Source organism: Monomorium pharaonis, chromosome 10 (assembly GCF_013373865.1).
Source record: "Monomorium pharaonis isolate MP-MQ-018 chromosome 10, ASM1337386v2, whole genome shotgun sequence".
In the NCBI taxonomy this organism is placed as follows: domain Eukaryota; kingdom Metazoa; phylum Arthropoda; class Insecta; order Hymenoptera; family Formicidae; genus Monomorium; species Monomorium pharaonis.
In genome coordinates, this window is record NC_050476.1 from 573,370 (window position 1) to 599,672 (window position 26,303).

At 37.0% G+C, this 26,303-nt stretch overlaps 1 protein-coding gene and 1 long non-coding RNA gene across 3 annotated transcripts in view; one reads left to right on the forward strand and one right to left on the reverse strand.

The window, feature by feature from the left end:
• Positions 1-4,859, reverse strand: part of LOC118647696 — a 79,246-nt gene extending 74,387 nt beyond the window's left edge. For both annotated transcript variants that reach the window (XR_004964856.1, XR_004964855.1), the window contains exons 1-2: positions 4,647-4,859; positions 1,896-2,212 (exon numbers count right to left, since the gene is read on the reverse strand). This is a non-coding gene — a long non-coding RNA (uncharacterized LOC118647696). The remainder of the gene's footprint in view (positions 1-1,895; positions 2,213-4,646) is intronic.
• Positions 4,860-5,010: 151 nt separating this feature from the next.
• On the forward strand, positions 5,011-19,405 carry LOC105838486. The gene is made up of 2 exons (XM_012684072.3): positions 5,011-7,195; positions 14,960-19,405. The coding sequence occupies exons 1-2, from the start codon at positions 6,478-6,480 to the stop codon at positions 15,058-15,060; spliced, it is 819 nt and encodes a 272-aa protein (XP_012539526.3). The 5' UTR covers positions 5,011-6,477; the 3' UTR covers positions 15,061-19,405.
• The last annotated feature ends 6,898 nt before the right edge of the window (positions 19,406-26,303 follow it).

Here is a 26,303-nt window from a genome sequence, read left to right on the forward strand (position 1 = left end):
AATGTTATGCGCGCTTGGTATTACGATGCTTATTGCAATCTATTACGTAAAAGTTAGACGCAAGTTATGTATGATATAATTTACATCACGATAAAACATCTGTCTCACGACGAGGGAGCATTGTCCCAAGTGGTTTGCGTCTATACTATTAAGATTGCAAAGATGAAAAGTCGATAGTCTTAAATAGAACAAACACGTTTTTCTTAAAAATTAAAATCTCGATTACAAATTAAATGCTACAATATTTTAAAACTACGTTGAAAACTACGTTGTTGCTTGTATTTTCATCGTGTACAAGAGCCCTGATGCCATGAGTATGACGATTTCGTCAAAATAATCGGGAGTACTTGCCGTGAGAAGGCGCGAGACAGCGGATTGCACCTGGCATCGTTTCTTTAAAGATCGTTTTTTCTTCACGCTGCTCCACCATGGAAGCTGCTGGCCACGACGGCACCAGCCAGAAATTGCACTTCCGTTCTGCGAATTCCCACGGAAGTGGGCACAATCGCGACTGCGACAAAGGATATTGCCGCACGGCGTATACCACACACATTATTCTGACCGAGCATTGAGAATCTTTCCGATAAAGAACACCTTCCGCGGACGGGCGGCAATCACAGGTGCTCAAAGCAAAAAATTTGCGTACGTCTATATGTGTTTTGCATTATAAATATTTTTACACGGCTATAAAAAGTCAAATATTGAGCGTGTTTTCGCAAACGTCGATGAAAATTTACTACTGAAGTTTTCATCGATTCCAATTTCTAAAAATAATCTTAATTCCGTGATCTCTGACGTATGTGTAAACTGACCGATTTATCATCGCTTAACGTGAAACGTTCATCCTGCCAGACACCGACGTGTCTCGGAGGAAAGTAGACTTCTCATATCCGCGAGACAGTGCACGCGTTTTCAACCTCGATCTCGATCCACCACCTTGAGCTCGATAAAAGTGATTTATCGCGGCTGCAGCTTGGAAAGATAACGCGTGGTAGCGGCCTTTGGTAAGAGACCCAGCTTTGATAGCGAAATGATGAAACAGGTGAGACTCTTTCAGTGGTAAACACGCGATGCAGATGCGACCAGATGTGTCTTCCGGTCGCGCGTCTCGCCCGCGAATAAACACTAACTTCCTTTGAAAATAATCTGGCCGGCTTACAAACACACTTACGGGATATCTATACGTTATCCACGGAGCGGGAAACATTTGTTTTCTTTTTCTAATCATCAGTACTCATCTGCGCTATGATACGTACACATTTGAGGCTGCATATACAACTTCGTCGATAATTGCATCCAATTACGCGATAATAGATTAATAATGTTTCATCACATAAGAACTGTATTCAAATTATTGAAAATTAAAAACAAAAAGAAGTTGATTATTACAAAAAATGCTTGAGCTGAATCAGGTCCGCTTAATTTATTTTATATTTATTAATTTATACTGCATTTTTTATCTTGTATGACCTCAAATGTGGTTTTATTTTCGTATTTTTTTCTCGTTTACTTGAATATTTTTTTCAAAAATTTGTCTATCCAAAATGATGTATTGTCCGAATATTTTAAATTATTGATTATCATTCGAATGACTGACGATGACGAAGTACAGTCGAAACGCCTTAATTAATTGATTGGATTAGTATTAATAAACTCACATTTCAACCTAAGTCTTTTGGTGCTTGTTTTATTCTGACTTTCTTATTATACATTGCGTTGCAAACTTAGAAAATTGCGTACATCATATTTTTATTTAATTCATTTTTTTAACTATTTATAAAAGCTTGTTAAAATAATTTAAGGTTCAGCCAAGTATTTTATATTCATTGCATTTTGCATGGCAACTTAAAGTGTAAATATGTTTGATTATTCATTAAATCTGTTGAGGAACTCACCTGGCAACCAATATCGTCAGGAAGTATAGATAGTAGAGCTTTCACTTTATTGTTGGTTACAAAGCGCGATCTGTGCAACCAGACACCTCGCTGAAATGCACTCCTGCGGTATGGACAATGAATGAGAGACGGTGGTCTCTCTGCGAAACGCAGAACGAATTGTTTTACGCGAACCCGTTCGCCCGTCTCCCCTCATTGAAATGCATCCGGTGTCACCCCTCACCACTTCCTGGATGCTGCGTGGGATTTTGTTTCCCCGGAGCACGGCCGTGCACCAACGGCAAGTTTTTTCCTTGCGCCTTTCTCTCATTCAAAATCTTAATTTAAAATGATCTTAATTAAAGACATTCAATAATTCAAACGAAAGAAGCAACTTCTATGTTGACTCATTTTTTCATCTATGTAAAATGTAAAATTATTTTGCTTAATATAGATTTTGAATATGCATAATGGCACAATAGTCATTTATCGCTACGCTTAATCTTTAATCGAGCTGGGATGCGGTGTGGAAGATAAGAACGGCATTCTTAGGTCACGTTTAAACATTCGAAATACTCGCGCCACGTTATGGCGGCGTGCGACCAAGCCGTACACATCAGAGAGATTAAATGCCGTGTGGCATCTCTCTCTTTCTCTCTCTCTCTCTCTCTTTTCTCTCTCCCTTCAATCGGGCATCGTTTATCTACGCTTCGCTCGTCGTGAGTTGCGTCGCCGAGCATCGGCGTAGAGCTCGTTTCCCCGTGTACCGCGTGAGATGAGCACAACGGAGTAAATTGACAATTATCAATGAAAAGTCTCGATTTGTCCAGTTCATTTTATGCCATCGCACTCGGCACTGTGACGCGCGCACGATCGTCATGGAGCGCTGTAATTTCGCACACAGAATCCAATAGAATGTTATGTCGAAAGATCGAAAGACGATAAAGAATTTTTGCGCGAGTTTTTATGAGTTAAAACTTTCGAATTTCTTTCTCTAAATCAATTCCCGCAATTCTAACTGAAATATTTTTTGAAAAATATTTTAATATTTTCACTGCAAGATTATTAGAATCCAAACAAAGCGCGCTACATTTTGAACTGCAGTCCGCGCCAGCAATTAGAAATGTTGATCATTAGATCGATCAAGATTAGCTTTGGCAACAAATGTGGAACTTTTACTTTTTATATGTAAAACAATAATTTTTTAGGTATTTAATGCTAATTTTTTTGTTTCTAAATATGTATGCTGCCGTATTAAATTGATGCTTTGTTATGTATTTTCCCGATAATCCTGAAGTGGAAAATTTCTACGCATTCCCTACCACGTCAAATTAGAGAGATTTGAAAACAAATTACGATAACGTTTCATTTCTTTACAGTAGCTCAATGTAACCTTCGGATCTGCGCGTGGTAAATCTATCATGCCGTATTAAATGTTGACGATAATCCGAGCGGTATGTAAATAAGTTCACCGTGCGTAACGCGTTGCGTCGTGCAAACATGAAAATCCATCGAATATACGCGCGCGATAAGATTGCGTTGTGTTGTTTTGGAGACTGGACCTATTTATTTCTCATTCCCCACCGTGTACTGTCCTCTCCCCCGCCTTCGGAAGAGGACGCGCCGCTCTCTTTTCACCGTTGCTATCCGGGAGCACGGATGCATGAAGGACAATTAAAACGGCAAGTTAAAGCTACAATTAAATTAATCTGACATGTCCGACGACGTTTTCGATCCCGATCCTATACGTGGCTCTATTAATTACATCACGGAGAGAGAAACATGAATGAAAGAAGAAAGAAAAGAATATCTCCTTCACACGAGACGATGTCTCCATTGTAAAATATTAATATAATCGAAATTTTAACGAGCTACTTTCATTACAAAAACGAATTTTGAAGGGTTTCCTACAAAAACCACACAAGTCCAAAAAATTGAATTTTTAAACAACGAAAATCTGATAATTTTTCTTCGAGTACATGTAACAAATGTAAAAAAATTTTAAATAATATTTTGAGAGCAAACAAAATTTTTAACCATCTAGATTTGTTCTTGCGAATATATTATTATATATTTATGTTTATTTACTTGTCTTATATTTACTTATTAGAATAATTTATCTTCCTCAATATACTTAAAATTTTTAATTTATCTTTTTTGGAATATTAATAATGATGAAAGATAAAGAAAGAAATATTTACAGCATAAAGCAATAGTTTTTTAAATTTTTTTATTTACCATATGTTACTCTAATTATTCTTAACAAAAAACATCTTTTTAGATACTTCTTTATATAAATACGGTAATTTTTTCAAGTTACATATAGCATATATACAAACAAAATTATTATTATATTATTTCAATTTTAAGAAAAATATTTTAAGAAATCTATTTAAAAGATAAAAAACTTCTGAATTATTTATTTATTCGTATATATTGGTCTTCGTTTTTTATATTTGTTACCTACTTATATTTATATTTCTCACATTTCCTGTGTGATCTTTGTCGGAACAAAGTTGTTCACGATGTGATGCTACTGATAATAAAGAACAACGGTGCCATAGCCTGGATAAAAAAATGAGCTTGTTTAGTTTTTATGTAAAAAACTTTCAATTAGAATTTCTTTTCGAAGAAAAGTCGCGAGAACGAGACAGTTTTTCACCGGTGTTCTCGTAATAATGCTTTCTCAAGTAATCCCATTAAGAATCCGACCGGACGGGCGGACGAGTCTACTTTTCGGACTTCGTCCTCTCTCCCCTCGGGTTCAGAAACCTGGAATATTGGAGCACACGAGCAGAGAGATCGCTATTGGCATTCTGTGGGTCGGCCGTGCTCTTCCCCGTGGTAGAGGGATCCCGATAACTGTACAATCTTTTCGCACACGTTTCGCACAAATCTGAATCATACTCGCGCGTAGTCAGGTCGAGGGGACTATACGTCGCGAATGGCGGTTATTTCGTCCCTCTGTTCGCCGCGTGATTGGCCTCGCGGAGGCAGCGGTTGGGAGTGGGAGAAGCGGCGAGAAGGAAGCCGAGGGACGGCCGAGCCGTGGCGGAGAGTGCCGATCTCGCGGGAGGTTCGCTTGCTTGCAGCGAGAGGGGCGCGCTTCAGTCGCTAGAGAGCGCTTCTCGTGGCAAGTAGGTGTCTCTGCGCAACTCCGCGAGCCGCGAGATCGGCGCGCACGGTCATCGTCGTGCTCGACGTCACATAACTGCGCAATCGTGCTTCTCGCGCGGTCCTTCCGCTCCCTCCCCCCCCCCGACCGATGGGTCACACGCGCGTGCCTTGACAGTCGCGTCTGTTTGGCGGGAAACGGCGAGGCGTGTGTGCTCCTCGTGCGCTTATTTACTCGGTGTCAGAGTCGACTCTCTCTCTAGTTCGCTCAGTCAGTGGTGATTCCCCCCACCGCGAAACGGCATATTGCTGCGGGCCGTGTGCAATAGCGGTTTTTCTATAGAATTTCCTCACGCCACGGATCACGGACTGCGTTATCGCGAATCTCTGTTGTGCGTGGCCAGTGTCTCGTTGTGCGTCAACAGAAAGTGAGAGAAAGAGAGAGAGAGAGAGAGAGAGAGAAAAGCGGAGGAGACTCTAGAGAGATCGGCTCACAGACGATCTGCGCGGGTGAATGGTGGACCACGAATTCGCGCGGGATACATCGCAACACGCTCTCTCGTGAGATCGTTCACGCGCAAGTGCGAGTTCGCTCGTGCGACGTTGCCGGCTCTTTACGGACGAGACGACGACGACGTCGCCGTCGTTGAGGTTACGCCAAGGGAAGAATCGTCGTCTCGCGAGAGGATATTGACAGTGGTGCGGACGTGGGTAACCCTCGACGTCTTCGCGGGAGGAGGAGGAGGAGGAGGAGGAGCAGCCTTCGTGGTGTGGCCTTGACGGCGAGCGGGATCGACGAGGCGGAGTTTGTTTTCGCCGCCGCGCGATCTCTGTCTGGCACATAGTAACCGCGTGTCCCCTCTCTGTGTTGCCAAGCGCGGCTGCTGTTTGTGCGCGGTGCGCGGTGCACGCTCGTAGCAGCGGCGCTTCCCCGGACGGAAATCGTCCTCGTCAGCGAGTCACGTTGCCGTCGCCGTCGGCGTCGGCGAGTACGGTGCGTGGCACGCGAACGCGAAGCGGTGCCTCGGTCGACAACGCTCGGAGGAGGCGGCGGTAGCAGCAGCAGAAGCAGCGCGGCCATTATTCGAAATTCGGTGAGTCGCGCCACGGATCGCGGCGTTGCCACGTTCTCAGCGGTGCGTATAGCCGCGGATTATTTCAACAACGTCTCGACGCGATTCCTGGAAGGAGACGTCGTCATCGTCGTCGACGACTCTGCGTCACGGCCGACGGTGGAAGAAGCGGCGAAGCTCGCGGTGCGTGTAACAACTCGTCGTTATTGCGGTGAAAAAGAGCAAGAGAGCGAGCGAGCGAGCGCAAGGACGGGAAAAGAAGAAAGGAAGAAGAGACGCACGGTGTGCGTGTGTTGTGTTATCTTTCTCTTTCTCTCGGTGTTTTTTTTCCCCACTGGTTTCCGTGGCGCGAAACGTATCTCCGCCTTGTGCGTAGTGGTGGAACGCGGCGGCAATAGAACGCCGAGAGACGAAATATGAGCGCACGAGTGCTGAACCCGGCGATGATGACGGAAATAAGCAGGAACCTTGGAGGAGGAGGAGGAGGAGGAGGCGGCGGTGGCGGTGGCGGCGGCGGCAGCAGCAGCAGCAGCGGCGGCGGACGCGCGGTACCGAGCAGGGCTGCGCTCGCCCGCGTGCGGCGCGATCTTTTTGGGCCAGTGGATCACGCGGCGGCGCGGGCCCTCGCCGAGCGTGAGATGAAGGCACAATCGTTGCTCGACGCCGACCGATGGGGTTTCAACTTCAAGGCAGGCGCGCCGAAGACCGACGGCAACTCTCGCTGGGAATGGCAGCCGTTAACGGAGCACGATGTCGTGCCAGAGCCCTACGCCCTGCGCGGCATGCCCTACCTGAGGAAACACGCGCCTGGGACGCCTCCGCGCAAGTTGCGCTTCGAGGACGCCGCCGATGCCTCGACGTCCCTCTCGACGACGACGGCTACGATGACGGCTACGGTCATGACGATGGCGGCGAGCACGAGGATTACCGGAGACGAGGATCAAACGACCACCACCGTCGAGACCCCGACGGCCGAGAGAACGCCGCCGCAGGAGCCCCGGGTGCCCGAGATCGGCCAGATAACGATGCCCGATCGCGGACTCTCGGACGCGGATGCCAAGAGGAAGAGGTGCACGATAGAGCCGACCACTCCCGTCCTACCCCCTACCGCGAGAAAACAGGCTTCGATCACCGGTGAGTTTTATTCCTGGGTGTTATTTATCCGCAACGTTGAACAGACGTGAGTCTTTTCACTCGTCGACCGATCAGTTGCGCATTACGCGACAAATGTGTGTGCGATTGATCGGTCGATGAATGAAAAAAACCCGTCTTGAGTCAATAATGCGCAATAGAAACGTTGACCGCAGGCAGAAAAATTTTCCACTGCTAAAAGAAACGATTATTTAATTTGATAACTATTCTCTTTAACAAAGGATACTTTTTTGCTGACAATGTTAAAATGTATATTTATCGTGAATTTGAGAATATATAAAAATATAGAATTTTATCAACAATTCAGAACAAGCATATCGAATTTTTGTTTTGACTTAATATCCATTAAAGTATACTCACTATGAATTTTAGGAAACTTTATTTTTTTCGTTATTGTGTAATCGAAAAAGAATTTATGCTCTTTCGAAAAATATTACAAAATTTTATCGATAAAAATTCGGAATAATAAGCAAAATAAGTTTTTATTTTAATTTAATATTCTTCGAAATATGTATTTACTCATCGCGAATTTTAGGAAACTTTTCTCGCTATTATGTAATCGAAGAACTTATAGTCTTTCAAAAAATATAAAATTTTATTGATGAAAATTCGGAATAATAAGCAAATAAAATTTTTTTACTCAATATTCTGAAGAATATTTTTTTGAATTATAATTTAGTATTTATGCTGTGAGCTCAACAGATTTGCAGATTACATAATTTAAAAAATACATGAAGCTTTATTTATTTAAACACAGTATGTATTTTTTGTGTGTGTGCGTTTGCACGTCGTCATTAATAAGTAAGATTTAGTAATATCCGTAGTTACAATTTTGTAAAACGCATACTCGTTTATAGCAAATGTTATTTTAACCTCATTGTGTTTAACAGCGTCATAACTTTCGAGCGAATTAAATATACGATATTGTTACACACTTTTCATAATTTTAAATTGCTATCACGTGCAAATGCAACAACTCACTTAGCGTTTGCATTTATCCTCAAAGTTGGAGTCTATGTCTTTTCGTGTAAAGTAATAACAATTTATAAAACGATCGTTTATACATTTTACATCGGTAAGTAGGACTGCGAATGTTATCAGAACAATGGTTTCTTAATATTTCCGGGGAATGCGCATATTTTCATTCAACTTCCGACAATTTTGCGACGCCACGATTCTCGTCTATGTTCTTGATTTCGATGTTGTAAAATGCTCTGCGAGAACGGAGGATCTAGATACCGCGAAGTAGCTGATAAAAAGTAATTAAACGAGGCGCGTACGTTCGCCTTTGACAATGGACATCTCCCTGTTTCGATTGTATAAGAGTACTACGACCGTGTTTGTTTTCGAAATCGCCTGCGATCCTCGGCTTGCACACGCGCCCGCGTACGAAATTAACTTGGTCGTTATCAGTGACGACGTTCGGCCGATCGGCGGCTGCAGATTATCCCGATGAAATCATGCGTGTCTCTCTCCTCATCGCCCGAAATCGTATCTCGATTTTTCGCGCCTCTAATCCGCTTGTGTGTAACTCATCGCGCATTATTATTTGTCGCGTATCTTCCGAAGTGGGAGCCTCGTGCATGATATAGCTTGTTTGTACCTGCATCGCTTTAAGCCCGATAGAAGAATGATTTTGCATTGTTTTCACGTTGGTCCTCGCCGAACGTCGAAAGTTCACGTCGCGCGTCGTCGCATTATTAGCTTGCTTTCGTCGATCATCTGCACAATAGTCTCTTGTGGGAATCGTGAGACGTGTTTGCACCAATGTAAATTAACTTTAAACTGGGCTCATAACTTTTTTTCTCGTCCTAAGAAAGAATTAGGAAGAAAAAAAATTAATTAAACCGAAATTATTCCTCTGTGAGGAATTTGAATCTCAAGTTTTTCTTTAAACTTTCAAAAAACCGAGAAAAATTCAGGATTACTTTTCAGCATCTCTTCAACATCATCAAGTAGTGGTTTAATTCGAATGTTGAAATTTGAACGTGAAATTGCGTTAATGCTAGAAAAGATCTACTTCGGGCGAACAGGCTTTTGTTTCTTCACATGTAATGAATAACAAAAATAAAATAAATGAGAAAAAAAATAAATACTTAGAAGTACAAATATTTTTTACTTACTAAAAGGACTAATTCCCACAATATGAATACATTAAAATTACTGTGTAAATATTATTAAAAACCAAATATTTTATTAGTATAAAGGACATAATTATTGAAATTATAATATATTCAAAGAATTTTAGAATTCTATTTACAGAAATATAACGTTAATCTAAAAAATAAAAAGATCGTTTAATACTTTTAGAGTAACTCTTTCGCTAAATTATTGAGAGATAGCTAAACATAACTTTGGATCTCTAATTTTAAAACATTTTAATGAGGACAATGGTGTAAGAATGGACGCGTGGTCATGCAAAAGTTATCTCATTTATTTAAGTTGCCTTACGATCGGAAATCCTCTCCTATGAATCAGACGTTTATCCCCCCAGCGGAAAGATGCGAATCGCTGCGTTTGCTTCCGGCGCGGAATTATTTCAATTTTACGCCGTGTGATTGTGTACGAAAATAATTCCATACGGAAAGATAGCCGGCTTCTTTAACTAGAATTTATCGCGAATTTTAATTCGCCCGATTGTATTAATGTAGGAAACGCATTGCCTAGGTCAATCCAATTCATCCGCTGGAAGGCCGTCGCAATTCGCGCATAATTACGTCAGCACCTGATAATAAACGAATTACGTTTGCATCTCGTTCGTGCTCGTATATATTTCAAGCGTATTATCAACGTTACTCTTTCTGCAACTCTTTCGCATATGGATACGAAACGTCGAGGATACTTGAACCGACATTCGTGACGAAATAAAAATTAATAGCAGCAGATTCTCGTTAAAGAATACTTTTTAATTGCACTATTTCACGATTTGCCATATTATTTACGTTTAGCGTTTCATATCTTAAAAGCACACATAACATATAACATTGAGCAAAATGACGCAAAGTCATTCGCGAGCTTTCGAATTTTTCTTTCGTTATTCTCTAATATTTACTCGTAGGGTTTACGTGTAAACTTTCAGCGCTTTCATATGTAGAGCGCGATTTTTTTTTTCCTACTTTTTTGTGTCAATAAAACCCAATTCCGCTGGCGAGACGCAACACGTATTATCGATGCCACGTTATCGCGTGCCGCGATAACGTTGAAAAGAGAGGCTTTGATAATATGAAAACATTCTTTTTTATTCGCGGATAAGCGGAGATCGCGTGTCTGTCTCTACATCGCGAGCGATGACACGATCAAAATAATACTGCGTTATACATGTTTACATCTACAGCGAATAGCAAATTCGATCTTAACATGGCAAACTTTCTGACGGGGATTTACGGATGCCGTATATATAAATTTACGCGGCATTCAAATTTCTTTTCGCTAGAAATTACGATATAAATTCGAGATGAATTTCGCATTATGCTTCCGAGACAAATACTTTGTATACACCGAGAAAAAAATGTTAATTTAAATGACATTTTCAACTTGATAAATTTCTTCAGTTTAAATATTTATTCATCATTTAACTTAAATACATAAAATTCTCGAGTTGATTTAATTCAAATATTTATATGTTTGATTGATGAAATACATAAATACTTGAATTTAAAGAATTAAAGAAATTTAACCAAGTAGACAAATTTATTGAAATTAACAACTTTTTTCCCCTCAGTGTATTATTTATCGAAGAGAACCGCGACGAGGACGTACTTGCAATATTGTGTTTGCAAGGAAGTCTACTCGAAACGGAAGAAACGGTATCGCTAATCATAATTGCATACACGATCCACCCGTACACGTGTTATCACTCTCGCGCGCCAAATTATCGTTTCGCCCCGCGACGCTACTTTATATATATTCACGCGCGTGCGATGTGTATCATTAACGATTTGCAGTGCTAATTTCGAGCTTAATCGCCGTTCTTTGGAAACTTGTTCGATAACGATTAATCGATTGTATGAAGATGAGAGGAGATTGAGTCAATACATAATCGCGTGACATAATGATTAAGAGATAAGAGCATCGATTCGCGACTTTTGTTCGAAGGAAGAAAGAAAAAAGAAAGAACGAGAGACTGCTAGTAATTTGTCTTAATTACTTGTCTTAATTATTACTCGCGCGCGAAAAAAATGCAATATTTGTTATCAAAACTTTTTAAAATTAAACATTAAATTAAACTTCAATAAATTATGATAACTCATAATAAATGATTCGTAACTACTTGAATTAAAATGTATATTAAACAAAATGTGTATCACGCGCACCACAAAAGATACACAAACCTGAAAATAATTTTACTTGGGACATAATCAATAATGAATTCTGCAAAAATTTTGCTATTTTAACATTTTAATTTGGTTTAGCTAAATTATTTTTAGATCTAAAATTTTTGGCAAAATTATTCTTTCCATGTATCAACATAAGATCAGTTTGATAAATTAATATAAACATAAGTAATAATGTAACTTACAACGATTAAGAAAAATGACCAAAAATTTTCCTGAAAAAACGTTGCCATGCTATAAAAATGTTTACTTCTATTAAAAATTTTTGCTTTAAACCATTTACGGAATTAATTTAAATATTTCAATTAACGTAATAAGTTATTTTTATAACATAACTACAAAGATATCAAAGAAAAATAAAATAATGAAACCAAAAGGAACGAAAAGTGAAAAAGACGTTACTACGCCATAAAAAATATTAACAGCTGTTTCAAATTAATTTGAATCATCACGGAATTGTATAACTTGGAACATTTCGACGAAATTCCAATTTTTCGGTCTCTCGCGCGTGTGCTGCAGCACACAGCCATCTTGTCGAAGCTGTAAAGTTTCAGCCGGTCTAGTTCTGGCCTCTTTTTTTTTTTTCTTCCATTTATTATTCGGCCATGCACACCACCACCCACGCGACGCGACTATTTCTGGCCGTGACTCGTCATGTGTCGCGCACGCGTGTGCACGCATGTAAACACATTTCACGTTGCTCCAGCACGCGACGTCTTTGTTTATATTTTTAACTGTACTTTACCGCGAAAAAGCGAAACCGCGCTGCGGTACACTAACTACTCGCTGCAACTTGACGGAGAAACCGCGTTCATCCGTTCGCCGTTACATTCATGACGTCTCTCAACTCTTCTTACTTTGTCTCATTAATTTGTTCAGGGTCCTCATTAATTAATAAATCATTTCCTGAAAACTTGACGCGTGAAAAATGAATATTTAAATGACCGTTTTCCGTAGTTCGTCTTTTGCTATCTGAAAGGAAGTGTGTGACTTCCGGGGCACCGTGTACACACACGTGTAGATTGGATGGGAAACCGATTGGGTCTCTTATCTGCGCCACTTAATTCACTCGAGGAAGTAACGAGTTCGTAACGTATTTTGCTTTACGGATACCAGCCATGGGGGCGCCGAACGATATTCCTAACGTACTTTATTAATGAGCCGCGCGGTCAGCTGTTGAAATCCATATGGGGTTGCTGGCCCCGAGTGCACCCCCATGTCTCTTCCCTCTCTTGCGCGACTCCCCTCGCTCTCTTTCTCTCCCTTTTCGGGCCCTTTGTATCCCGCGTGTGACGCGTGTACGTCGAGTGTTTGCACGCGTGGGGGAGGGGGAGGGGGGCATCAGCTGTGCACGCAATCGCGTGCCCCTGTCTACGAACCCCAGGGGCGGCAGACGGATCGTTGCGAAAGGGTCAGCATTTAAAATCAGGATTAGCGCCCGCATATCTCATCGCAGATATTTAAAGCGTCGCGCAGAGAAATTATTGTGAAATCCCCTATCGATCCAGTTTCTCGTTTAGCCATTTTCAAATGTGAATCAAAATTCGCGTTAACGCATTCTAAATTCGTTTAATTCGAAAAAGTACAGATTTCTGAATTTTGAGCTTTGTAATCTTTGTAATACAATAACGATGTATTACTTTGTAATATAACGATAAATATACTTTATAATATGAAGTATTTTTCAAATAATAATTTATAAAATAAAATTTTTCGAAATAAGATAAATGTTAGAAGAATGAAAAAATGTGGATATTCGCAAATTTTATAATTTTGTCATTCGGCAGATGATCGTACAAAAACCACAAGGGGATGGGGGCAAACTAGAAAATTGGACAGATGCACTTATTTCCATCGCGTGGAAACTTTGCCAAATGGTATTCTAAAGGGGTGCCTTTATATCTTTGGGGTATATCGCGCCGGTATCGATCGATTTGTGAGTCATGATCAGTAAACCTCATTTCAACAACCATATTTATTCAAAAGTCATATAGTCGCGTGTAGCGATTATATAACATTTCTTTACATATAATTTTTTATAAAAAGTAGAATTTTTTAAAATATTGTGTCAATCATATTTTTCGAACCCACGATTTCATAACTTTGTCTTGCGAATTTCTTTTCTTTGAAAAAACTAAAAGCACTGTAATTAGCTAATATTTAAATACATTTATATTATACATAACATATATATTTTTTAAATAAATAGCCATACATATACTTTTCAGGAATGTTAAGGTATTTGTAAGTCAATGAAAACAATTTTTATACTCGTAATAAAAAAAAAATATATATATATATGAAAAATAAACCTGAAAAAAAAAACGACCTGTGTTTATAAAAAAATGCCAACAAATGTCAAAAGATATCGAAAAAACAATGTACATACAGAGGATTAAACATTTTTTATTGCACGAGATGTCGTTTCGTTTCGTGGTAAGGAAAATATTTGTCTGAAAATTGCAATTGCTCTCGAGTGTGCAAAAACAAATTATAAAATCCTGACCTCACACTCTTATCTTCAGATCTATAATTAGCGAATACGGTACGATATATAATGTTCCGAAGGTTATCAGAGAGGAAAGATTTTGCATACGGCCAGGAGCAAGCCGGATTGTGCATAAGGTCGAGTGTCATTGCATGCGATCATAAGAAATTGAAGTCAAAGATAAGCCGCGAATTGCTTACGCTTGGCTTCGCCAGATGTGTTCCGAGATACTTTGACTCACTCCAGATGTAATGAATATAAATAAATATATTTAAAAACTATATGTATATAGCCATATCCAAAATTATTAGTCTCCTAGTGCAATGGAGGAATATTGGATTAGAATCTTAAAATCCTCATTGAACACTACAGATAAATAATAAATTATGTTATATCTTATACGAAATTTATATTTTACATTTAATCGTATCTGTTGTACGTTATGCTTTAATATTTATTGAAAAAATTGACTTCAAAACTCAAATTTCTATTTCTAACATTTTTATAATATTTGTCTTATGCGCTTAAATATTTTAATTTTTTAACATCTGTAATAAAAAAGCACGTAAATAAAATCTAAATTCTTAAAATTTCTATTCGGTTTTTTAAAATTTTTATATAGATTAAGATACAAAAAAGAATATATAAATATAATAAATTATTTAATAATTTTGGACATGTGATTGTATATAAATAAAATAAATAATATCAGCATTTTTATAAAATAATCTTAATTACGAAATTACAAAATTTATGGGATTGCTGAAATGTTTTATTTATGCTTTGTTGAAGAATTGGTAGACTTAATATTAAAAATAAAGCATTATTCAAACAAATTTCTCTTTAGCTTCCACTCGATTGCTTCTTCGATGAGCCTATTGCCTCGATTGTGTAAAGACATGTTTTTTTCATTGTCTGTTCCAGACTACATGAAGAGTCGTAAACGCGGCCTGAACGGTACCACAAAGAGCATGATAGAGCCGCCGGAGAAGATCGCTCGCAACGCGGGTCAGATACGCAGCTAAAAGTCTTCAGCTTCCTCACTCGAACTTCACCTCGTCTTCGTTCACCTCGTTCGTAACGCAACGTGAGACAGTGCCGGAAGTGGGAAACTGCGCACTGTCGTGTGGAGTAACGGGGCGAGAGGACAGGGACTCGAACAGGAGGCGCGAGGTCCGCGTTGGCTGTGCCATTCATATTAGTTTTATTCGCCATGAGCGCAGGCGAACAGACGGAAATGGGTGAATAAAAAATATAAAAAAAGAAAGAAAAAAGTTTACGACAAACGTTCTCCATCACGTATATACTTCGTCTGTCATATCTCTTTGTAATAACCGCGAGGATTATGAAAATAGCAACAATCAAGAAAAGGGGCGCGAGGGACACAGAAGGATAAGATAGAGAGAGGTGCTTGGTGGGAAGAGAAAGAGAAAAAGAGAATATGACTTGTCGCTATTTTTTTAATAATATGTGTCACATTTTTCTCTGTATTAGAATATAAAGAATACGTAATATTAAGGAGAATATAAAAATTAGATTGTAGATAGAGAGTAATATGATTTGTGTCCAAATTAATTAATGTAATATATTCATTGTTTGTTTCTGAAACGTTCGTAGAAAAATCTTTAAACGATGTCGTTACACAAACGTGTTATGAAAGAGGGAGAGAGAAGCTAAGAAATACATGCAAGTTTATATAGGCTATTCTCATAGGGATTAGTTGATTAGATTCTAAGCTATAAAACAGAGTATATCGCGCGTATTCACATTGGATCTATTTGGAAGGGGATGTTCGAGCTGGTCCATGGAATTTCGGTACTCGCGATTGCCGCATTCGAACCCGGTGATGAAATTCTTTCGCTGAACTTGTGGAGATAATAAAATTTTATTTGAAAACAATCTTGCACGAAGAAATTTTTCTCTTATTCGAGAAAAATTTACTTTCAAAATTATGGTAATCATCGAATAACGTAAACTTGAAAGAACTTTTTATTAAAAATTTTGGTCTACTAAAATTTAACTAAATTTCAATAAAATTTGACTAAAAGTGTAACAAAATTTTTCAAAAGTTTATGTTGTCCCACAGCTATCATGATTTTGAAAATAATTTTAATTCTCTCTGCACTGAGAAAAAAAATTGTTGATTTGACTAAATTTTTTAATTGATTAAATTTCTTCAATTCAAGTATTTATCCGTTTCAGTCAATATAAATGAATTGAAGTTTAAGTATTTTACGTATTTAAATTAAATGCATAAATACTTAAACTGAAGAAATTTTATCGAGTTGAAAAACTTAATCAAATTAACATCTTTTTCTCAACGTGTGCATATCGCGCTAGGTTTGACGCTACGTCTTTGAAACGTGTGCGATATTGAAAGAACTTGGAATTTCCAAATTCCAAAAATTTCAGGAGTCTGTTCGGAATTGTTCAAAGAAACGCGGACACATGATTTAGAAGAAAATAAAAATACGAACAGTAAAAGTGCAAAAGAGCGATTGCGATTCCAGAATGCGTGGCCAGAATGTGACCAGCTTTAAGGAAGAAGAGATATATGAGCTTTAGCTGTAGTTCGTTACCCAAGTTTAAGCATTGATCTCCTGTACGATTTTAATGAAGTACAGCCGATGCCAAATCACCCCGTGATTTTTTCTTTTCTATCTGTTAAATACAGAAAAATGAATTCGTCACATCTCTTTTCTCCCTTCTCCCTTCTCTCTTTTCCCCTTCTTCATCCCATATCGCATTTGTTTCCGGTAGATAATGGGAGAGGCATGTAATTGTCGTAAAGTCACAGCTTTTGTGGAAAAACATGGTTTGGTTTCCTCTATTATCTCGAGCCTTATTTTTTTATGTTGTGAATTAAAAGATATAGAACTTTTTTTAATTTTCAATATCTTTACGTGACTTTCGATTAAATTAAATTCCTTACTTTTGCCACGATATTCTCTTGGATAATATTTTTCAGCCATGCACAATATTTCCGAATTTCATTTTTATTTAGACAAATGTACTAATTTACATAAAAATTTTTTGACTTCTATTTTTGATTATAAACGTAAAGCTAGTATAAAAATTTTTTTAATGTAATTTAAGCTAATCTTGAAAAAAAAAACATTACTGAAGAGTTTTGATATAATACTTCCATCAAGAATGGAAGTTGGGATAATCATTATTTTATTAATCATGATTTATCTCAAAAGAAAACGATTTTTCATCGATAATATGTAAATTTAAAAAAAGAAGAGAAATTGTATGCAACCGGGAACTTCATCTATCTAACAAGAGGTAATTAATAGCTCGCAAATTTTTATTTTCGTAATTGTCAATTACGAAAAGAAGCGTTTTCTTTGACAGGCATCATCGAGACCAACAGTTAAGCATTTCACAGTGTGTAGAAGGATTCCAGTGCAAATAATGAAGCGAGCGTTTATTTCGTTCGCCAACAACGAATTTACGAAGCGTAAAATATTAGCGTAATTGTATATTAATTGAGTTTTATAATGGTAGCTGTTTATCATATCTGACTTTTTTGTTTGTTAACACCCCATTAACGCGATCCTCGTCGAATATCCTATCTCGTATCTTGCTCCTCTTGATACCTTTTTCCTGCTCGCCATTTCCTTTTTGAGATTATAACTCAAAAATACGACTGGTGGTTACAAGCTATTTTTTTCAAAGTCCGTAACATCGAGCATGTGGGAGAGAAGCGTCGAAAAAAATAGCAAACGCTAAATCAAATTTGAACATACGCATTGATTGTTATAATTTCCATTTTCTTTCGCGCGAAACAGAAGGTCTAAAGTTTCACAAAGTTCACGAAATAGCAGTTTGATCTCTCTATTGAAATAACTATCATTGAGTATGTTCGCGACAGCTACGGCACCTCACGATTTCGACATTATATTAGTGCAGCGAGTCGTTAAAAAAAAAAAGCAAGTAAATTTATCTGACGATGTCACTGTGGTGGGATTAAACATCCCGACAAGAGATGGATAAAAATAATATGAACATCTAGGAAATACACCTTTTTATTGATAATAAACTTGTGCAGCATTTGCCTTCGATACAGATTCTGCTCTTGTTGGAATAAAGTTGTACATTTACTTGAATAGTCAAAAAAATTGTACTATTTTTTTAGTATTATAGAACCTCTTAATTGATTATATACAAATGATCTTGGAGGAAGAAATTTGCTTCTCCCATTTTCCAAAGTTACCCTGTTTTTCAAAACTTTTTTGCTCAGTATAACTGCCTAATCTAAATCGTTAGAGTTAGAAAAATTTTGAAAGGTAAAGTAAAAAACATTTTCTCCTCCAATATATTTTTGAAAGGTATAGAGAAAGAATGACATAATATTGTACTGGTGACTAGACATTGTACGACCTTATTCCAAGTAATAATAAAATTTGTATTAAAGATAAAATGATAGTCTAACCCCAGTACAAGTAATATTCGAACGATATTCTAGTACATATACACAAAAGTCAGCAATGGTTACATGGAAGTGAAACTGAAAAGAGTGTTAGAGCCCAAAAGTAGTAGTTTCTTACTCTTTCTTGAAGATAGGCTAACCGTTTACTAATAAGATAAGCAGCATTTATTTCTCCAATATTCGCATTATTATGTTTATTCCTTACATAACATCTTTCTGATAATTTTTATAAAAAAGCAGAATTGTGGTAATATTTTCGAATAAAAATTATTTTATGTCTTTTGAAAAATTAAATAAAATGATCAGAAGGTATTCCACAGTGTCACCGTCGAATTAAAAAAAAAAAGACAAAACAGAACTTAAGAATCTTGGAATCTCGTATGATCTGAGAAAGTCGCGACGCGTGGTGCCTGTCGTGGATAAAATTAAAAAAAAATCAGAAAAATCTAATCTTTATGTAACCCTGTGATGTATTAGTATGATCTCAGTAAACATAACTTAGCGTGTACTTCTTATCTATAATAATTAGATTATATATGTATATGCGATAGCGCAAGAAATTGTGACATTTGAGACACCTTGAAGATGTCGTAGAGTATAAAAATTAGAAATCACGGATTAAGTCGACGATTCCCGATATTTGTGTATGCGTGTGCGTGCGTCTGGTGCGAGAGAGTGTGTAGTGCGTTCTGCAGAGAATGAAGAATGAAAGAGAAAAATACAATAGAGAGAGGCTAGTGAATCATGCCTCACTTTCAGTCGATACTTCGCGATATAAAATTTATATATGTGTAACGACAAACTATATTATGTATAATTATATATATATATATATTATATGAAAAAGCAACTATAAGAGAGTCTAAAAAACTAACGAACTAACATAAGTGAATTGTGACCCCAATTGTTTATTAAAAAAAGATCTATATATAAAAGCTTATCATTTTCTTTTCTCATCCTTTTCTTACATCATTATTTGGATATTTTTTAGAAGATTAATATTTTTTATAGCGTCTTGTGCAAAACGTTATCTTTTTCGAGCGCATTTAAAAACTCAAATGTCAAATTCTATTACATAAGTTACAAGTTTAAGTTTTCTCGCAAATTACTGTGGCTGAATACGTAAACGTTTTTGCTATATTTGTTTCGCATTCTTTGTTTTAAAGAGAAAAAAATTTTTTCGAATTTTTAATTGACAAAATCCGAATATTAAATGATAATGTTTTTTTTTTAACTTTACTTCAATACAATACAAAAAGCCTAAAGAATACAACGATTATAAGAGAAACTCATGGCAGGTGCAACTGTGCAACTGGAGGTATCCAAAAGGTCTTGTTCTCGGCAATCCAAGACAGGTGCTCGCGAAGCTTTGCCGGTAAGTGATTTCGTTTGGTTGGTAACAGTTCATAGTACACGACACTTTCATAAGTATATCAAATGCAGAGCATAATTTTGCTCATTTGTTTCCAATATTGCATCGCTATTGATTGTTGTCCTGGATCCATCCATGATCCTTTTCCTATAGAAATATTTTAATAATTTACTTTTCTCCAGTCATAACTGGATACAATAGCTTTTTTTATGCCCTTAAACGCAAGTATAACATATTTTTTTTAGTTTTTAAACCGTTTAGAATCAATATTTTGATTAATCCAATAAGCCTGCCAATTCTTTTAGTTTGAGCTGGATTTTGATTTAAAATTTCTTGCGATTTTTAAGTTCCAAACTTTTTTGACTCTCCTGAATCTTTCTTGTCCAAATTAAAATCATCACTTTTGAATCGTCTAAACCAATTCGCATATCATAATGGATGAAGCAGAGTCAAGTTTCAATAATAATTTAATGAACTTCAGCTTTTCTTTTGATCAAAGAACAAAAATAATACGTGTCGAAAATATTCATGCTCCATTTTTATAGGTGTTATAAACAAAATAAACATCTTTATAATTATAATTCTATAATGTGTAGAAATAATAGAGCTTTGATACATATATAATATAATTTAAAAATTTACTTATTTACATCTTTAACACCGTCTAATTGCCAATCCTTTAAAATTATGTGTTACATTTATAAAGTTATATTTCATATTACATAGAATTCAGATGAATTTGGAGAAAAAAAATTATCACAATTGTACACAATATGACGAACTAAAACTTTATTTTAATAGCTAACAGTAAGAAATTAAAATTTTTATAATAGAAATTAATTAAAATAATAAGTGTAAATATTATAAATTTTAGACACCGTAGTAAAATATTGTAATGTAAAACACTATGCACAAATCTGTTAAATATGTGTTAATGATAATATATACGGAATATAATATGATATAATATCAATTACATTTTATTTACCGAATCTAATTTAAAACTTTAATTGAATTTCCTATCAATATTTCGAAAAAAAATTGATTTCAATATTTATTACAATTAAAACTAGCAAAAATAATGCCAACAGCACGTGATGTTCCCAAGCGGTCACCCATCCAAGTACTAACCAACGTTGCTTAATTTCAGTGATCGGACGAGAACTGGTATGTTACAAAGTGATTTGACCGTTGACGAAAACTATATGTTTAGGTTGTGAAATAACAATATATACAAAATATTTCAATTTAGTATTAGACAATATTATATAGTTCATATATTGACGAATAATTGTGCAATTTGCATTGTTAACATTAACAATTTTCTTATTTAAGTAACTTCTAAAAATTATCAACTTTTTAATATTTTTACATACTTCAGCAACTGTTCTTCTCGTAAAGCATTTTCGAATATCATACACATTTCAAAAAAATTAATTTTTCTATTGTATTTATATAATGTACGTATGTTAGTGGAATTTTTAAAACTATTTCACGTACATTATGAAATATTTTAATACGACTTATAATCAAACTAATACAAAGGCTTGCATTAATTACGATTTATATTGCAGTTGTATTGCGTATACAATTAGCAGATTCGAAGATATTGTTGCGGTATCGTTTGCGAGGACGCCGTTCATCGACCAAGATGGCAATACGACCGTTATAAAATGCAACCTAAATTGCACCTCGCGTCGCCGAATTTGCAAGTAAATTAAGCAAACTGACTGCAAGTCGTTGATTCAAAAAAATGCCAGCACGTTGCATACGAAATATCTACATTTTCAGTGTGCGCGATTATAATTGGACAATCCATTTGCATATCAATTGGTGATTTTGTAGGTTTTTTTTTAATTTATTATATCGTCCGATTGAAATTTTGCTAACAATTAAATTTTATATTATGCAATGTTATAGATTATAATAATTTAATATACTTCACTCAACAGTGTTAAGATATTTATTATTATGACTTTTTAAAATAAAATTTTGTTTTTTAGAAAAGGGTAAATTTTTTAATACATAATGAGATTTGTAATGAATATATTTTAAGATTATTAGTAAGAGAGAAAACATTTTTGGAAAATAATTTTTTGTTCCAAATAACTGTTACTTTAAGAAAGAAAAAATAGTAAAATCAGTAATCGCTTTTTTAGCAGTAGAATTGCTACTCTTCTATGTGTAATTAGTAAGATTAATGAGAGAGAGATGATTAATTTAAATTTGAAAAATTACGAAGATTTGTCAAGACGATTAATTCTGTATTTCAATATTATCTGCCGTCAGACTTTAAACGTGAGACGAGAAGGTAACGTACAAGGCTTAATCTTTGTTAATTGTCGAAACCGTGGGCGAGGTTACCACGCGGGCCGCGACGTCTATCTCCGCAATTCTTTTTCTTTTTTTTCGTACCCTGTGTCCTCGTTGCGGCACGTAGAAACACGCGCGTTCACTGTGTAGCTATGCTTCTATGCAATCTCTGTTGCTAGGCGCACCTCAGACTCAGTCCACCGGCAATATTTTTAGACGATACGCTCACATGTCGCCACCGATTCTTGAATGAATCAGAGACAGGTCCCGTGAACCTGCTTTCTCTTAATGAAAGTATAGCTATTTGAATTTCTGTCAAAAATGTTTACTGATAAATCTGTTGTATAAATAATTCCAGAAATAAGTATCGTTGATAAAAATATTATTTTTAATATGATTTATAGATAGTATTTATTAATTGATATTATAAAAATGTGATAATGTAAAATTATATTAATGCTGATAATAAAAAAATATTTATATAAATTGTATCTTATTAAATCAATTTATAGATGTAAACGTGATTAAAATTACGCGATTAGCAGCTTAATTTTTTTCCGGGAAATAGCAGTTCCGTTACCGAATCTTCATATGCGAGAATCGATGCGTAAAGTTCGATTCGGTGATGGACGCTCGCAAAATTGTGCGGAAATTGCACTCGGCTGCATCTCCCGTAATGGGAAATTAATGGGTTAGTCGGAACGATCCTTTTTACCTGTCGCTACAGTGATAATTTGTCATTATTATTATATATCCAATGGCTTATGCGCTCACAATAAAAATATGGAGTAAAAAAATATAGGATGTGAAATTCTACACGCACGCATAGGCGCATATTAAAGAGGCGCCCGTTACACCGAAATGGACCGCCTCTTTGGTAAACGCGATACGCACGAGACTTCCGGTTTATTGTGCAGCACAGAAGATTAAAAAGGATTACAGCATAAATTACAGGATAAATTCGATCGATGTAGCAGTAATTGTTCTTAAACTGTCTGATGATTCTAAGACGATTGCCGTGTCACTGCAACAAATATTTAAGTATAAGTAATTGTCGATCCGACTGTTGCTAAGGTCTACAGAGTCCTCGAAAGAACCTTGACTGGTAATTTGGATCTTCCTGTGATTTGCAAGTAGCGCTTAAAACTGGTAATTTTGTAATGTTTTGTAGAAAAGAAGTAAGATAAATACGTATATAGATACACTCTAGATTAATTACGTTGATAATAGCTGTAAATAAGTAATGTATTTTCTTGTTGACATTTAATGAATATGAAGAGAGAATGCTATATTTCGTTTTAAATACGACGATCTGTTTAAAGCAAATTTTATAAGTTATGAATGCTTCTTTAAATTTTATATTATTTTTTTATGACATATCTGTGTTTTTTTCATTCAGTCTTTATTAGTTCAAAGTAGTTTTATTCAAAAATAAAATTGTTCAACAACATCCACGCTCATAGTGGTGAGTGGAAGAACTAAATATGTCGGTAAAACTGGCAACTCTTGATTCTTGTGGTATCGGATAATTAGAATCATGTGTCGATCAAAAATACTTAGTAAATAGCTAATAATAGCTAATTATTAAACATGACGAAATCTGCAGATCTTAATTTTCATAATTATAATTTATTATTTACAAACCGTAGAATTTTATCACCGAAATTGACGTTAAAATGTAACGATAAAACGACCGACAGAGTTTCTAGATTAGTTTGACATATAATCACTCCCGTTCTTTTCGCGAACTAGTTTCGTACATTTACAGAGAGGACTCTCAAATTTTAAAAAGAAACAAACAATAAAGTTTCAACAAACATTGAAACAATTGTGTTTAACGTTGCGAGATGTACTTTTAAGATTTACAAAGAAAACATATTAGAATGCATGTACTATTATCATCCTACAGAGTTGTAATTATCGAAGCTCGGTAGGCTACCAAACCGGAAGTTATCGCGCTATGTGCAGATATCATTTGGCCTCGTTTGACACCGATAGTTCGCTTCCTGATAGATGAGCACAACTGTGAACACGATATAAAATAGCAACATTGATAAATCTCAACACAAATAAAAGTATCTTATAGAAAAATACGACAATTTGTCTAACAGATACTACTTTTCCTAGATGATAAATATCTCTTCCTTATCTTATATATGTATATGAATATCAATGAGATGAATAAATTCACGTGGCTGTGTGGTAAACGCCAGGTTTTGAACGATTAATTCAGTAAACGAGTCTTCGTTAGCCCAACGCGCAGAACTTTGACCTAGTCCAAGCTCAGCGAACTTTCATTCAAAATCACCGTCACTAAATCGTCGCATTTCGCTCCGCGAAATTAATGTTCATGTCCAGAAGCCGCGTCAACCAATCTGGGCTCAATTTGCCAGAATCGGGCAAGAAACGAGAAATTCAGAAGGCAAGAGACAAGGCGAGGAAGAAATCTCGTGGGCCGTTATTCGAAGTTGTTTTCAGTATTATATTTTCGGACGGCGACTCCTCAAAGGAGAGAAAGATATAGATAACGAGAGAGAGAGAAAGAGAGAGAGAGAGAGAGAGAGAGAGAGAGAGAGAGAAGGAGAGAGATGGGTCTTCATCATGCTTTCGGGCTCTTACAAATTGCGGCACGGGTGCAACGTACCTGTTGTTTACTACATAGCGGGTTCAAAGCCCGGTCAGTGCAACGGTCCTCCACCTTCCTTGCTTGCTCGTATACACACCTTCCTTCCGCGCGTCCCGTCATACATCCCTACAGGAGATGCATCCCATCCCCTACCGTCGGCCTCTTCAAGGTAAAAGCAGAAGAGCGGTAGTTACCTGCAGTTCCAGCTCTCTGTCTCTCTCTTTCTTTCTTTCTTTCTTTCTTCTCGTGGAAGCGCAAGACAAGGAGCTGGACCGGGGACCGAACACGCACACACGACCGCGCGGTACCGCGTTGCATCGTGATGCATCGCGGTGCCGTGCATCGCACGTCGTGCACTCGTGACTCGGCAGAAATCGCTTCAACAGACGAGCGAGCCCCATCCGCGGAGCGAGCGTGGTAGTTTCGATCTGCGATAAGCGCTTTTTGCGCTTTCGTCGAACGCCAGCGGGAAGAAGAGGTTCAACGCACTCGATAGACAAGACTCGAGAGGGGAAATACCTTTCCTCGCCAAGAGAACGATCTATCTCTTCGCGAGAGGACAGAGAGATGAAACGCGGGGTGCTCGACCTGCTCGAGCGAGTGATCGCGCCGGACGTCACGATAAGCGCAAAAGGATTATTGAGAGAGGCTGAATGCGGGGTTTAATTACATTCTTTTCTTCACTGGAAACGATATTCAAAATTAGTTAATGAAAAGAAACGCATAGTGCACTCTAAAGTTTCATATTGTAAAACTTTATTAAATAAAATTTTTTAATTTTATTAATTTTGGAGTTTTTTAATTTCATTAAATTTTGATTAAATTAGCTTAATAAATCTTTGTACACTGGATGTAACTAGTTCTGGGAAAAACCATCGTAATTAGAAAAATTTCGTTAAAAAGTTTTATTAATCTGGATCTTTGATTCTTTCCGTCAACCTCTAAAATATTTTATAAAATTTTATAAAATATATATATATAATTTGATTAACTTAATGAATATATCGCCTTAAGATCTGTCTTCGTTTATTTTGGTTTAAAACTAGCGAAAAGTATGGAAAGAAGAAAATAGATGAAACAAAGAGTGCAAGAAAGAGCAAGCTTCATAGTGTGGTAAACCAAGAAGGAGAGACCAACTCTAATCCGGACAAGCTTTCCATACTACGACGTAGTACTCCAGTGGGACGATGCAGGGTTCAAAGCCCGGTCAACACCATGCCCATGCGTCCCTCTCCCACTGCTTTTTTCTCTCCTTCTCTTTCTCTTTCCTTCTTCTATTCTTTCTCTCTGTATGTTCCTTTTCCTTTCTTCTTTCCTTTTCCTTCGCCAGCCTTCCTCCCTTTCCCTTTCTATCTCTCGTTGCACCACGGCCATTTCAGCGAGCATACACGCGTACACCAACACATACGTACGCCACGATTACGCACAGAGCATCACTGCGATCCTCTGCGCGCTTTCCAGCCATCTTGCTTCCTCTCTTTCTTTCCCTCTCTTGCAACAACGTCGTGTTGGCCGGGGTGAT